Here is a 15,113-nt window from a genome sequence, read left to right as displayed (position 1 = left end):
ATCTATCTTGCCAACTTGTGTGTGTTTGCATTGTCGGGGTGCAAATTAGCAGTATTTGTTCACTTATTGTAACTCCCCTTTTATGCAATTTCCTCCTTTTCTTCACACTCTGCCCCCACACCTATACCCCCAGTGAACAATGCACCTTTTCAAAAAGTTTTTACAACCTGAGGTGTGAAAAGCACCTCTAAAACAGGGGTTTCATGACCCTTTAAGCTGGAAGTCTTGGTCTCCATTTTGGTTAACTAATCTTAAAAATGATAATCTAAAAAAGTGCTGTAACAATTTTTTTTGCTTCTTATTTAATATTAAATAATGCATTAATAACCATAACTAATTGCACCTTATTATAAAGTGTTCAGTGTAATTATCAAATGTCATGAAGGACTATTTAACATAAATCAGTTAAAAGTTATCAGTTCATAAATTAGTTGTGTTCATCGATATATCCAGAGGGAGGGTTTCAAAGCTGTTTGTTATTATGATGCTAAATTATATCTATATCTATAGCTGAGCTGCAGTAAATGACACACACACACACACACATACATATATTTGCTTTCTAAATCAGGCTTTGGGTTGTTCTTTATTATCAAATGGATATAACATGTTAGATGTTTAACATGTTAGAGGTCGTAGAAATGTATTTATTAACCCTAAAAAGTCTGTTGTAAGGCTTTAAAATTATCCACATGATCACAACTTTGATGAAAAACTTGGTTTATACACATGCCTACTGTGGTCTGAGTTAAAAGTTTTTAGCAAGTAATTAATCTGTATAATTTGGTACATGAACAAGAATAGTTTGTATATTGTTAATAATATTTTAGGTTGAACACTTAATGAACTGAAGCAACTTGATTTTTTTTTTTTTTTTTTTTTTAGAATATCTCAGTGATATATATTACATGCTATCAGAATTCAATCTTACATTTTAGCCATAAATGTTATTATTTTTTGTGTATTTTCACTCTAGGCTGAATGAACTGTTCAATTAAAGAAAAAAATGACACTGCTGTGTATAGACTGTATTGGTTACTAATGATTTATCAATGTACACTCTGAAAAAAAGGTACAAAAGCTGTCACTGGGACGGTTTGGGTATCCTTTCAAAAGGTAGGCTACACCGTATTTATCCCTAAAGGATGCATATAAATACTTACTATCGTACATATTGGTATCTAAATGGTAAATATTAGAACCTTTTGAAAGAGTCTCGCTGCAGTGACAGATTTTAATTAGGCCTAATTTATTTTATTTTTTTCTTTGCTGAGAGTGTAAAGGTTCTTTTTTCTTTTACCCCAGCCCAGCAGAGGGCATTTTTGTGCCGTACATCGTTACATGCAAAACCTTCAACCGGAACGACAGAGGAAGAGAAAGGCGTAAGGGAAGACAGTTTTGATGCGACTGTGCTAACCGCTGTGGTCCCAGTAAAACCCCGGTGAATCGTTATTTTTCGATCACCTCAGCAGTACGGTGACATCCCCCCTGTGAAAAACCTTGCTTGGATGGTCAATGGCCGTGAGGCTCCGGCGCACGGTATGTTTTCGTACATATACGTAACTGTTATCGGCACGGCGAGCAGCCAGCCGTTGTTTGCACTGCACCGAAACTGACAGCAAGTGCTCGTTTAAACGGCTGCTTGGACTTTTTCACGATGTTAGCAAGCTTTTGACAGGAATAAAGCGCAGGATTAATTAACGTAAGACGTCAGTCAGATAAACACGCGGGAGCGGCGCGCTACGTTTCCGTTTCTCCCCGCGGCTAAATACCGGACGGCTAGCGGCTGTGCTAAATCTAACGGTTAATAAACAGCCAGTGTTTTTTCCCCCGGAGATGACTAACGTTATGTGCGAGTGAAACGACTGTGTTTATCGTGTTATTTCTAAATGCTCAAGAACACTGTGTAAGCTTTTTTTTTTTGCAATAAGACACCGTTTGTGTTGATCCCCTCAATTGTTCCTCCGTTCTATCTTTGTTCTGTAAAAATAGCGTTGTGTTGTAGCTCTTAAACGGATTTGGCGATGGCTCGTCGTGGTTTCACCGCTACCAGAAGGCACCAGACACAGGAACTGGGCAGAACTGTCGCTACTTCACTTTAATAGGTAACAAAATGTGTTTTTTATTGATGTTTAGCTGGCTCAGCTAGCAGGAGACAGCGCTGGAATGAACCTGCGCTTGGTTTGTGTTTTCATGAAGAACTGAAACTGTCAAGGGAACCCAAGTTGATGTCGTTAATATAATCTAAAATGTTGCTCTTTAGTTTTAGTTTTGCTGGTGACTCGGACTTATTGTATATAAAACTGGTGTTGCTTTCAACTGCATCAATTTGGCTAGTTTGAGGTTGGCATCCGAGCCTTTGAATTGGCTTATGTTTCGTTTATTAAATAAGGTGTTAACAGCGCTGCAATTATGCTTATGACAGTTAGTAACACCTGTCGTGTGTGGATGGATGAAGTCGAGCGGAGGGAAGTTGTATACATGAAACACGGTTGATGTCTCAGGTTTCAGGTCGTTGTTAGTGGTGAGATCGATAAACACAACACAAGCCATTCTTATGCACCGCCTCACACAGGACTAGCGTAATATGTCTTTTAGCTTTGCATTTACATCAGAATTTAACCTGAGATATACCATATAAACATGTATTTTTTCTGATAAATAGCAGTTTTTCAGGTGTAGGTTTGAAGCCTGTGTTCCTGTCCGGTAATGCGACATGTTTACACTGCGGCAGCCGAGAGTCTGAGGCCGTCCTGTGCATACGCGACCTTAACCATATAAAGCCTGACGTGTGAAATAATAGGCAGAAAAATGAGTTGTTTGATACCATACTAATGATATGTTTGATACATCTAGCTTATGTAGAATATGGAGCTCACATTCGAGGAGGGAAAAAAACAAGTTTATTCAGAGGCTCCAAAAAATTCACTTTTGTTCAGATGTTATGTTAGTTGCTGTTAGTATTCCATAACAAAAAGATGAAATCCTGACCGCTTGTAACGTAACTTAGTAAGGTCTGTATAAACGGTCACTCAATATATTGCTCTGTATCTCCTTAGGGAGATGATATTTTAATCTTTAGTTTTATGATCAAAGGACTGTAATATTAATTATTAGCACATATAGCTACTGCAGTGCAATACAATGATGATTACGTGCAGAGGTCAATCAATATATCGGTTTTGATATATATCTGCAAAAATCCTCACTGATAGTTTTTCTGGGTTGCGTCCATTTCTGGAGTGGCTGAGAAGGTCAGCTTTCATTATACAGTACAAGAATAGCATCTAGAGGCAGAAATCATTGACGCGTCATCAATCGCCGCATTTCCACTGTCGGGCCAGTGCGAGCCAGGGCTTAAAGCGGGCCGGGCGGGGCTAATAGCCTCGGGCCAGTAGCACCGAGGCCAGAATAGCGCTGGGTTTCCACAGTTAGGGCCTGAAGCTCTGCTGCGTCACTAAAACACGCCCTTTACAAGCCTCTCAGAACAACGTCATGCAACCCCATCATTTCACCAACAAAGAGAAGCTATCAGAAAACTAATAAGAAATAAATCACTAGAACATGCACAATCACACAGGAACATGTTAAAAGCAGCCGTTTGTTTGCATGCTTTGTTAAATATTCAAATTCAAAAGCATCGACGTTTTAACTATAGAATAAGTGATACATTATTGATTTAATTTATCAGGACTCAAAATTTATCACACATAAATACACTTATTTCTATTTCATTTATTTATTTATTTTAACGCTTATGAAAATAGCCTGCTTATTCAGTCGAGCCTGTTTCTTTTTATTTGTAGCCACAGCCTATCCGTCACATTTAGAATGAATGATAATATCTCTATTTTTATAAAAGCTCCCTAACAAAAACATTATTATATTTTTTATGATAGGCAACGTGAGCTAAACTCTCGAGACGAGGCTTGTGACAGATAATATAAGTTACTAAATAATTACACGATTGTGATAGAGAATAAGAAGCTGACGTCTGATTTCTTCAGGTGGTCATATTTACATAGTCTTTTACATCGCTTAAAATATTTCTGCCTTGTTTAGGTGATTATAATCCACATCGGATCAAGTTTTTTCAAACACTCGCTGCTGACTGAAAGTGAGTTTTGAGCTCAACTGATTTAAAAAAGTGTTTAATGCTGGTGTTAAAGCTGTTAGCTTTCTGAAATGATCCGCAGCGCAGACGCTCTCTATTTTAAAAAAAAACTCCTGAACAGAAATCATTATTACATTTTGATGATATATGCTACGTGGAGCTAAACTCTCAAGACGAGACTTATGACAGATCAAATATGTTAAATAAATACACAATTGTGATAAAGAATAAGAAGCTGACGTCTGATCTCTCCTGGTTGCTTTTACCATGTTTACTATGGTAACGTTATTAATGTTTAGCGTGCATAATCTTTTACATCGCTTATAAAGATTTCTGCCTTGTTTAGTGATTATAATCTACATCGGATCAAGTTATTTCAAACACTCGCTGCTGAGTAAGAGTGATTTTTGATCTCAACTGATTTTAACAAGTCTTTAATGCAAAAGTTATATAGCTGTTATCTTTCTGTAATGATCTGCAGCGCTGACGCTCTCCAGACGCGGAGAAACTCCGCCTTTGTTCATAACACCTCTTCTAGCTCCAGCTGGCCTGCTTTGGCCCAAGGTTTTCGTCGGGCCAAAAAACCCTGGCCGTTGGCCCCGAGGAAGCCCCGGCGAGGCACGATCAAGCCCTGGAAGTGACAGTGGAAACGCGACTGGCCCTGGCACGCACAAGCACGCCCGGTTTAAGCTCGCCAGTGGAAACGCGACTATTGAAGTCATTTGAGATACTGGTCTTGGCCTACCTGAAGGACATCACTGGACCCTTGCTGGAACTTCTTCAGTTTACATACAGAGCAAACAGGTTTGTGAATGGTCAGTCAACATGGCAATGCATCACTTCCTGCAACACCTCGACAGACCTGGGAATTATGCAAGGATCTTATTTGTAGATTTTAGTTAGGCCTTCAATACCATCATGCCTGATCTTTTCTCAGCTCTCCGTACCTACCTCCACTTGTCAGTGGATTACCAGTTTCCTGACAGACAGGCAGCAACTAGTGGGGTCGGGGAAACTCACATTCAGGACTCTCACTATCAGCTCTGGTGCCCCTCAGGATTGTTTACTCCCCACTGAGATCCCTCTGTGAAGTCTCCTGAAGTTTGCAGACACCACTACAGTCATCGGCCTCATCTAGGATGGTGAGGAGTCTGTTTACAGACAAGAGGTTAAGCAGTTGGCTGTCTGGTGCAGTCTTAACAACCTGGAGCTCAACACACTCAAAACAGTGAAGATGATAGCGAACTTCAGGAGGAAACTTCTTGTGTGTGTGTAAACACTTGGCAATAAAGCTCTTTCTGATTCAGATTCCAATTCTGACACTGAATCGCATGCGATTTATCGTGCAGTCCTACTAAACAGTGTGTACACATTATACTGTAGTGCATGTTTTCATATCATTACTAAGTAATTAATTTGTTGACTAGATGTTGCATTCATGGAGAAAAGACAGCAGTATGTATGAGAGGCTGAGAGGACACAAACATCAGCAGCACTGCAAATGCTTAAACCCTCTGGGGTCAGCAGATATGCCGGCACATTTTTTCTTGATAACGACGATTTTTGATCGTATAGATAACAGAGACACATCATTTGAATATTTAAAGGGTCTACTTTTATTTGAATACACTCATAACAACAAAACTTTGTGCTTTTGTAAAATAAAGGAAACACAAGGGTGTACTTTCTGCCGTCTCTGTCTCCGTGAACAACTTTCTGAAACAGGTCACAAAAATTAACCAAAACTCAGCGAATACTTGACGCACAGACAGGAGTAATGCATCTATAGAAAGCTTGAAGTGTCTACTTTTAGATGAAGTAATTCATATTGAAAACAGATTATTATCTGATAAAGTAATATGTATGACACTTCAAGTTTTCTTATATATAATCTTTGTGTGTGTGTGTGTGTGTGTGTGGTGAGAGAGAGAGAGAGAGGGCTATACGATATAACGAGGTCATTATTCAGAAACCAACTAAATTAATTAGAGCGGTGATACAGGAAGTGAAGTAAACCGAAGAGAATGTCAAAATAACAGAACATAAACCTGACATTTACAGGTTTCTCAGAAGCAGAAGTCCTCATAGTTGGGTAAATTTCTATAGTAGTGAATGGGAGACTGCCAAATATATATATATATATATATATATATATATATATTTACATACCTGTTTGCTCAAATAGCAAAATCCACGATAGTGTTTTCATGACTTTCAAAACGGTGGAAAAAAATAAGAGAAAGACTGATAATGGCAGAGAGAACCATGTCAAATTTACCATTACTCCCATAGACGCTGTATTAGAAACACTCTTGCATTAGCAATAATAACTATTTTTTTGTGTAATGTGATGCAAAGGTAATATAAGTATAGTCTTCAAAATTAATATACAAAAAAAAAAAACTTTAGTTGTACGGTGAGGATTTACGATGCTTATGACCATTGAAACGCATCACAGTCTTGTGAAAATGGTCTATAAGATGTTGGGCTATTAATTGTTAGCCTCAATGTATAACAGTTAGTTCTGATCCTCGAATATGACTGGACAAGAGACTTTCTGCAGATATTTCACCTGTGCGTTCTAGACGGGCTGTCAGGCATTGAGTCTTTAAAATGTTCATTCAACTGCACGTTCAAAAACGCTGATTCATTCAAAGAGAGATGTAATGAAACATGGTGTTGAAAACATTTTAACACTATGGAGCCTTAGTGCAAATCAGCATGCTACACATTGTTATAATTACTAACTTTTTTAATATAATTCAGTACACATTCATGAAGTGTAAAATGAAAATGGCGTAACCTTAAGTAAAAAAGAAAACCGCAAATATAGCGGTTGCTGCAGTTGGCTTGTCAATAGTGTGGCATTGCGATTTTTGTGGTTATTGCAACATTTCTATCTGTGTGAAACCAACGCAAGGTCCAGTCTTTCCTGTCTTAACTCATTATCTGTAATGTGATCACGCACAGTGCACTTCATTCATAGGACAATCATCCACGTAAGATGCACAAACAAACCCCCACATCGCCTCCATTAACAAAGTGTGAAGGTTCATCAAGTTCATCTCAGCTACTTTCCGTTCCTGGAAGAAGAATCACTGTGAGGAATAAGACAGAATTTACCTCAGAAGAAGAACGTAAAGCAACATGAGGCTTGAGCAGCGGAAGAGATCATTTCTGATGAGTAAATCATTTTTAAATAGTTGCATTAGTTATTTTGTTATTTTACTTTTCTCAAACTATAATTCCTGACTAAATGTATGAAATCAAGTAAAGCATTTTAAAATGTTACGTTTCATTGTCGCACAACACAAGGATGTTATTAATGTTAAATAAATTATAAAACAATACAATAAAAAAGTAATATGAGGATTTAGGCTACACTGACTGTAACACTATGAGTGTTAGAGTCTTAGAATGTTAAAACCAATCTTTACTGTGAAATAGTCTGTTTGTGAATGTAGAGGTTTATAACGTGCTTAACAATAATTTAGTTTCTCAGAAATAAACTGTTTTTGCATTGTATAATACATACAAAACATGCTTGTGTTTGTTTACAAATTTTTTTTTTTTATGTATGGGCAACATTAGTGATTGCTAATGTAATAATATAGTTGCTAAATATATCAGCATGCTAACAGATTGTTGTTTTTTAATATTTGTATTTTATTTATTTATTTATTTTAGTAACCAGATACCTTGAAGACTAAGACTTCACTTCAAACTCTTTTCCTCTGAGAGTGCTGTACCAACATCAGAAGCCGTTCAACTATATTGGGCTGATATTCTACACAAATATGGTAAAATAAGCTCCATTACTACTGATGATGTGGCTGTTGTTTTTCATGAATGCATGGAAAGAAGCAGCAAACAGATTAGAAATACCAGGTATGGTGTACTTGTTCCAACGGTCGAACAGGATCTGTTTGCAGCAATGGCACAAAGGTGTTTTACTTTTCAAGTCTCTGTGTTTAGATCGGTGTGCTCAATATTGTGTCTTTGATATTAAATGTGTGTATATTTTGATTATACTGTGTTATAAATAAAATACAAATAATCAAAACTCCCATTATTTTACTCTCATTCTTTCTTGCCTGCCTCGCAGTCACAGTTGCACCGAAAACTCTCTAACCATTAGGCCACGACTTTCCCACAGTTGGGGAAGTCATGGCCTAATGGTTAGAGAGTTTGATTCCTAACCCTAAGGTTGTGGGTTTGAGTCTCGGGCCTGCAATACCACGACTGAGGTGCCCTTGAGCAAGGCACCGAACCCATAAATGGCTGCCCACTGCTCCGGGTGTGTGTTCACGATGTGTGTGTTCGCTGCTGTGTGTGTGCACCATTCATTGAATGGGTTACATGCAGAGCACGAATTCTGAGTATGTGTCACCATACTTTACTGTATGCCACTTTCACTTTTTCACTTTCATTGGCCATTAGGGGATATATATATATATATATATATGTTATTTTTATTTTATAGAAAAAAACTGTAGTCTACCACATCCAGTTCTCAAAAGTCTTCTGAACAAATGTTCTCTATGTGTTTTATGGCCTTAATTTAGTGACATAAAAATATTTGTTTGTTTTTTCACTAATCAACCACACATAAATGTTTTCTCAAAAACGCAAACATGTTCATTGTTGCTTACATATTACTGTAGCACAGTTTGTGCTTGATACAGTGTAATCAGAATTTAGCTTTGAATATGTTTTTAAGATCCTGAAAAAAGCACAATGTCAGGGCATGTCAAAACTCACCCACGGCCCCAAAACCCCCTCAGACCCCAGAGGGTTAATGTCACGATTGTTACCATCTATTTTCTTTAGTTTATATCCTGCTGGTAAAATTACTGCATTTGTTAGCAAGCAAAGTTGCAGATTTAAAGATGTGACGTGAGAATGCAATCTGATATGTTGCTTCAGACGAAAGAAATCCTGCAGTGCCATTCACACAGTTTTCCAATATATTTGTCCCGAATCATGGTTAATGCACGTAATGACTTCACCCTAGGCTGTAAAATTGTGCATTTTTTCATTTTTTCAGTGAAATGTTTGTCTTTCTGTGGCTCTAATAAAGTCTGTGCTTATAGAGACCTAAAATATAGATAGCGCTGTTTCTTACCGGTTTACACTTGATGTGAGAGTATACATACAATATCCATATTTATATAACTTCAATGCTATGGGCTTTGTTTATATATTTAAAGATGGCCATCTAGTTAGAGTGAGTTAATTTCAACATCTACTAATACAAATTTTAAAGTTTCATCTGTTAACATTAGTTAATGAAATAACTAATTATCAATATATAATATTTAATTCATATCTAATTTTTTTTTTTATAGTAAAGCACTATTTTACATTTTGTCATTCTGGTTACATCCTACAGGTTTGGAACAACATTAGTGTGTGAATTAATATCAGAACTGTCCCTTTAATGATTTCTATTTGTTGCAAACACCCCAAGCTAGTTTGTTGGCAGTGCACAATAAGTAGTCAAACTCAAATCTGTGGCTCTGATGGGATGTTATTCGTGTGTTGTCAGGGGATGAGAGGAGAGCAGGTGCTGCGCTCCTGGCTGCGGACTCAGTGACTCTCTCTTTGGACTCAGGATGGCGCAGGGAGGGCCTCAGTTGGACTACCTCATACTGCAGGACCTCAAACAGCGCTTCCCAGAGATTCCAGAGAAAGTAGTGTCTCAGTGCCTTCTTCAGGTGAGAACCAGCAGTCACCGCTGAAACAAATGGGATGTTAAAAATGTGGCCTGCTCCAGCACTTTGAGACATTTTTACCCAAAACACATTGAAATGAAATGAAAAAAACACACACACACACTATCTAGTTTTAGTTTACATATTTAGATTATCTTTAGTTTTCTTTCTTTCTGCCTAATAAACCATGGGGATAAAATGGCTTTCCTGGGATAAATGTCAAGCCAGATGGCATGTTGTTTTATTAATATCTTTTATTGAGGTGATTCACTGATTTATTGTTTGAATGTTGTAATAAAATTGACAATTTGAAATGTGAGGCATTGCTTTATCAAAAATAATGTTATTCCTCAGATGTCACGTTCATCTCCAACTCAAATATTTTACACATATTTTGCAAATGATCTTATGAAAATCACCTTTTTAAGTAGGTTAACTGAGACAGATGATACACTACCATTTAAATGTTTGCAGTTAAGATCTCTTAAGCTCACCAAGGCTGAATAAAAGAGCAGTATTTATTTAAATAGAAATATTTTGCAATGCACTGTCAGTTCTGATTTAATGTAATGCATTCCTGCTTAACACAAAAATAAAAAAGATCTTACAGGCCCCAAATTTTTTAACTCTGCCATATGTATACCTTATGATAATGATGTGCAGTGAGTGTTATAAGTAATATTTTTTGCTGTGTCATTCTGGCTGAATGCCATTACTGTTCTTTTCAATACATTACTAATGCCATCAGAGTGACTTCAGGTGCAAAGAACATGTATACTTCACTGTCTTCCATTTCCTCTTCAGAACAACAATAACCTGGACCTCTGCTGCCATCTGTTGGCTCAGGAGAGTAATAGATACCTGTATGAGGAGTACCACAGCCCAGATGACTTGCACTTAAACCGGAACCACATGCTGCGCATTAGTGTGGGTTACCCTGCTACTGAAGGGGCTAAAAATAGTGCTGGTGGCCGAGCTTTGGTCCACAGTTCCAGCGATGGGCACATCGAGCATCCTCGAAGTGGTTTCCATGAGCCCCTCTCTGCCCCCGCTACTATGGCGCCATCACCCGGCTTTAACCCCTTCTTCATTAACGATCAAGGACGCTCAAACATCCCCACCCCTCCACCCAGCATCCAAGGCGTGTCGCCCACATACCACCCTGTCCCACGATACATGACTCCTATAACAGTTACCCTATCCCAGAACATCCCCTCTGCCCCACAAGCACTGCAGATACCCCCTGGTGTCTATTGTAACAGTGGGAACACGGTGTACATGCGTCCCTCACCGTCTCAAAGTCCTCAACCCACTCCCTGGTCCTCATCTGGGACATCTGTGTACCAGCAGTCTCCTTATGCTACTCCGACATACCAGTCTCCTTACAGCTCTCCCCAACATCAGGTCCAGCAGCCGCCTCAGGTGTTTCTGCCCATAAGTCCCCCGACCCTCCCTGGGCTGTCCTATCAGCAGACGCCAGTTTCCCACAGGCCTTTTATGTCCTCCAAAGTCCCTATGAAGAACCATATAGAGATCACACTGGAGGGACAACGATCACGGAGCAACTCACCTGTACATGCTCCGCAGGGAACACTCTATATGGCCAACAGCCCTTCCCCAAGTTCCCCATCCCGGGCCATTAGTATGACCGGACCCCCCGGGGCCTCCATTCATCAAGGAATGTATGTCCACCAGGGTGTGGCAAGGCCCCGGCCCGCATCCTCTCCTCAGCCGGCCAGCTCTGCGTTCATCAAGATCAAAGTGTCCCCTGGACAGGCACAGCGTTCCTCAAGCTCTCCACCAGTTGAGACAGAATCCCTCCTCAATATAGTGGACCAGGGCGAGCGCCACGGTGCACCTCCTCCGATCCTACCCATCTCTGCCCTGCCAGGGAACATCTCCAGTCAGATAAACCGCATGCCTAGACGATTCAGCTCCGGCTCGGATGACTATGCATATACTCAAGGTATGAATCTGCTTATGTAACCCCTTATGTGTATGTATATGCAAATAATTAAGTTCATCTATATATATATATATATATATATATATATATAATTTGTTTTATTAATTCAGTACTTTTATTCAGCAAGGATACATCGAAAGTAAATGCATGTGCATGTTACAAAAGATTTATTTTAAATAAATTCTGTTCTTTTAAATGTTCTATTCATCAAAATAACAACTCTTTTCAACATTAATAACGGATTGTTTCTTGTTGCTTGAGAACCAAGCCAGCATATTTGAACGATTTCTGAAGGGTCATGTGGCTGCTGAAAATTCAGTTTTGCCATCACAAGCATTACATTAAAAAAAATGCAATTTTATTATATTTTGATCAAATAAATGCAGCCTTAGTGAGCATAAGAGCATATATATATAATATAATTTTCTTACTGTGTAAATAGTTTTATTGTATTGTGGTTTACTATATATAGTTTGTTAGGCAGTTATCCAGTGAAGCAGATGTTTCTTTATACACATTTATGGAAAAAGAAGAAAAAAAACTATACTTGGGATGAGCAAATAACTCTTTCCTGTCAAAGTGGTCATTTCCTGTCCAGGATAAGCTTTTTATGCAACTCCTTTGCATCTGTTTATGGTGTTTATATGCATCAGTGTTGGGTGTATGTAAGTCTTCAGTTTTATATGCTTGTGTATGTCTCCTTCTCAGCACTGCTCCTGCACCAGCGTGCTCGGATGGAGCGTCTGATGAAAGAACTCATGCTGGAGCGGCAGAAACTGGAGCAGCTGAAGAAGGAAGTGAATGAAATGGAATTTGACGCCCTGCAGAGACGCTTCAGACGGGTGAACAGCACCAGCCTGATCCCTCGGGTAAGTGAGAGACAAGGCTTTTATAGTGTGTATAGTGTGTGAATGCATATTTTTGAAGGACTGCGGAACACACACCCACTTGTTTTACATCGCTAATAAAGGGAATAAATGAATCCTTATCAAATTCTCCAAATGAGCCTTGTGTATAAAAAACATACACACCTAGAATCTACGTGCAGAATGTGCAAATACTATGGGTTGTAAATGATTCACATCTGTTTATTCGGGTTCTCGCTCCTTCTGCATGCTTCACAGACTGAATGAATCTCTTTTGAAAAAGGTTAAACCTCTTTACATAATGTACCCATCCAGTGCAACTGTCATCTCTTTCCTCTGAATTTAACAAAGTTAAACAGTGATAAGCTGCCTTTATTTGTGCAATTAATGTGAAAAAGTAATGTACTTTGTGTCTGTTCACATTTCCTAGCCTGAAGATATGACCAGAATTCGGTCGCAAAACAGACAACTCCAGATTGACATCGATTGCACCTTAAAGGAGACAGACCTGATGCAGTCTCGAGGTAGCATGAATATACTCCTCTTTATGACCTGAACATTAGCACGACTGCACAGATTGTTGGAAATTATGTTGAAAATTGACTACCATTTGCTTCATCCATCTCTTATTTTTAATTTATGTTTTAGGCAAGTTTGACGTGAGAACCATGAACAACTTTTATGATAATATTCAGCCTGGTCCTGTTGTACCTCCAAGAGGTGGGAATTCAATTATTTTTTTAAATTTGATTAAGTCAACTGTCACAATGTTGCATATTTAAACATTTCATTATTTAATTTTTTGGTAATTCTTTACAATAAGGTTCAATTCGTTAATATTAGTAAATGCATTAGGTATAGGTAAAGCGTTAATTTTGGTTATTAATTTCTACATGTGTTAATACATTTTCAACATTTCAAATGAATTCTGTGTTCCTGCAGTGTCATAATTACCATAATTGTTAGATGATAACCAGGACATTACACTAAAGCGCTGTCATTTTGAGGGTTTCCACATGTTGTAGCAGCAGTCAGGTGGTAAAAGTTAGAGCTCTCCAAAAGCTCTTGTGAATTTAATTATGCTTCAACATTTCAGCAAGAGAAAATATTTGGCCTTAAATGTAAAAAAAAAAAATATATATATATATATATTTTTTATATATATTTATTTATATATTTATATAAGACATATTAACTAATGTTAACCGATTGAACATTAAGTTACAAGTTTTGTAACTTTGCTATGCTAGAATGTATCCTAGATGTGGTTTTCATTAAAAATCTCATTGTATTTGTAGACTAACCTCCACTGAGCTAAAATTAGCCCTTTGCTCTCTGAATATCCTGTCAGATTTGTCCTGACCTCTGACTACACCAGTGGAGTGGAGGGTATTAGGTTGCTTGTTATCATATAGCGTTTCTTGCACCCTAGTACTATTTTCATCGCTCTTTTGTTGCTATGCGGGTCCAGTGGCCCAAATGTCAATGGGTGTGGCAGAATGCTAGAGCTTCCTCAAGCCTTCAAATTTAGCTCACAGCAGTAAGAAATAAGTGTGTGTATGCTGTTTTCACACTGTTTTGTCACCTCTCTCTAGTTAAGACTCCGGTCGTGCAAAGGGACGAGGATTTCGAGGGTGCTCAGTGGAACTGTGAAAGCTGCACTTTTCTTAACCACCCTGCGCTGCACCGCTGTGAACAGTGTGAGATGCCACGCAACACTTGAGCCGGCTTCACCGCGACCCTTCCGACAGGCCATGAACCTCACTCTTCCTACTAATCTTCTGTTCCATCATGCAATGTTCAAGTCCCACCTATCATTCGACGATTTTCGTCCCTTGTGCCCTCAGCTTCACCCAGCAATAACTGAGCCATACCCCACAGAAAAAGAGACAACTACTTAATATTATCCAATCAGACCCACCTTGTGTTTCCTCTTGAGGAGCTTCCTGCACTTGTATTTCCTTTTTTTCTACTGAAAGTTTCTTTAAAAGAGGAAGTAGGGAGATTTGACTTCACAGAAACAAGGGATTTATTGATTGGCGCTGGAGTGGACCAAAAAGGTGTGGTTTTAGGAGAGGGTGGAGCTTCCAGATGTGGGGGAGGTGTGGTTTACCAATCTACCATTCCAAGAGACTGTGGTGTTTACACAGAAAAAGCCCAAACAATCCCGCGTGCAGGGCTTCTCTTACAACACATTCAATGTTTTGAGATAAGCAGGGGCTGAATAATTTTAATGTAGACTTTACACTGTATGTGCTCACTATGAGCTCTTCTCATGAATGATGAACACTACAAGACCTGCATATGAACCTATACCTGGTACTTTTATGCATATTCCGCACTGTATTCTGTTTAAGATGTTGATTTCCTGTGCAAATGCCTCAAATTGCTGAACTTAATAAAGGATCTCATTCTATGTGACTATATGCTGATGTTGAGATCATCCAAATGTA

General features: G+C 38.6%; 1 protein-coding gene across 1 annotated transcript; it reads left to right on the top strand.

The window, feature by feature from the left end:
- Positions 1-1,372: 1,372 nt before the first annotated feature.
- LOC132114716 (TGF-beta-activated kinase 1 and MAP3K7-binding protein 3-like) lies at positions 1,373-15,086 on the top strand. The gene is made up of 7 exons (XM_059522994.1): positions 1,373-1,539; positions 9,663-9,831; positions 10,633-11,794; positions 12,503-12,663; positions 13,091-13,184; positions 13,309-13,380; positions 14,256-15,086. The coding sequence occupies exons 2-7, from the start codon at positions 9,730-9,732 to the stop codon at positions 14,381-14,383; spliced, it is 1,719 nt and encodes a 572-aa protein (XP_059378977.1). The 5' UTR covers positions 1,373-1,539; positions 9,663-9,729; the 3' UTR covers positions 14,384-15,086.
- The last annotated feature ends 27 nt before the right edge of the window (positions 15,087-15,113 follow it).

This window comes from Carassius carassius, chromosome 34 (assembly GCF_963082965.1).
Source record: "Carassius carassius chromosome 34, fCarCar2.1, whole genome shotgun sequence".
Taxonomy (NCBI): Eukaryota; Metazoa; Chordata; class Actinopteri; order Cypriniformes; family Cyprinidae; genus Carassius; species Carassius carassius.
The sequence above is the reverse complement of the archived record's forward strand: the minus strand, read 5'-3'. Positions and strand labels throughout refer to the sequence as shown.

Coding starts and splice junctions, on each gene's coding strand:
- LOC132114716 (XM_059522994.1), top strand. CDS start 9,730: ATGGCGCAGGGAGGGCCTCAGTTGGACTACCTCATACTGCAGGACCTC. Junction 12,664..13,090: donor GCACCAGCCTGATCCCTCGG/GTAAGTGAGAGA, acceptor CACATTTCCTAG/CCTGAAGATATGACCAGAAT. Junction 13,185..13,308: donor AGACCTGATGCAGTCTCGAG/GTAGCATGAATA, acceptor TTTATGTTTTAG/GCAAGTTTGACGTGAGAACC.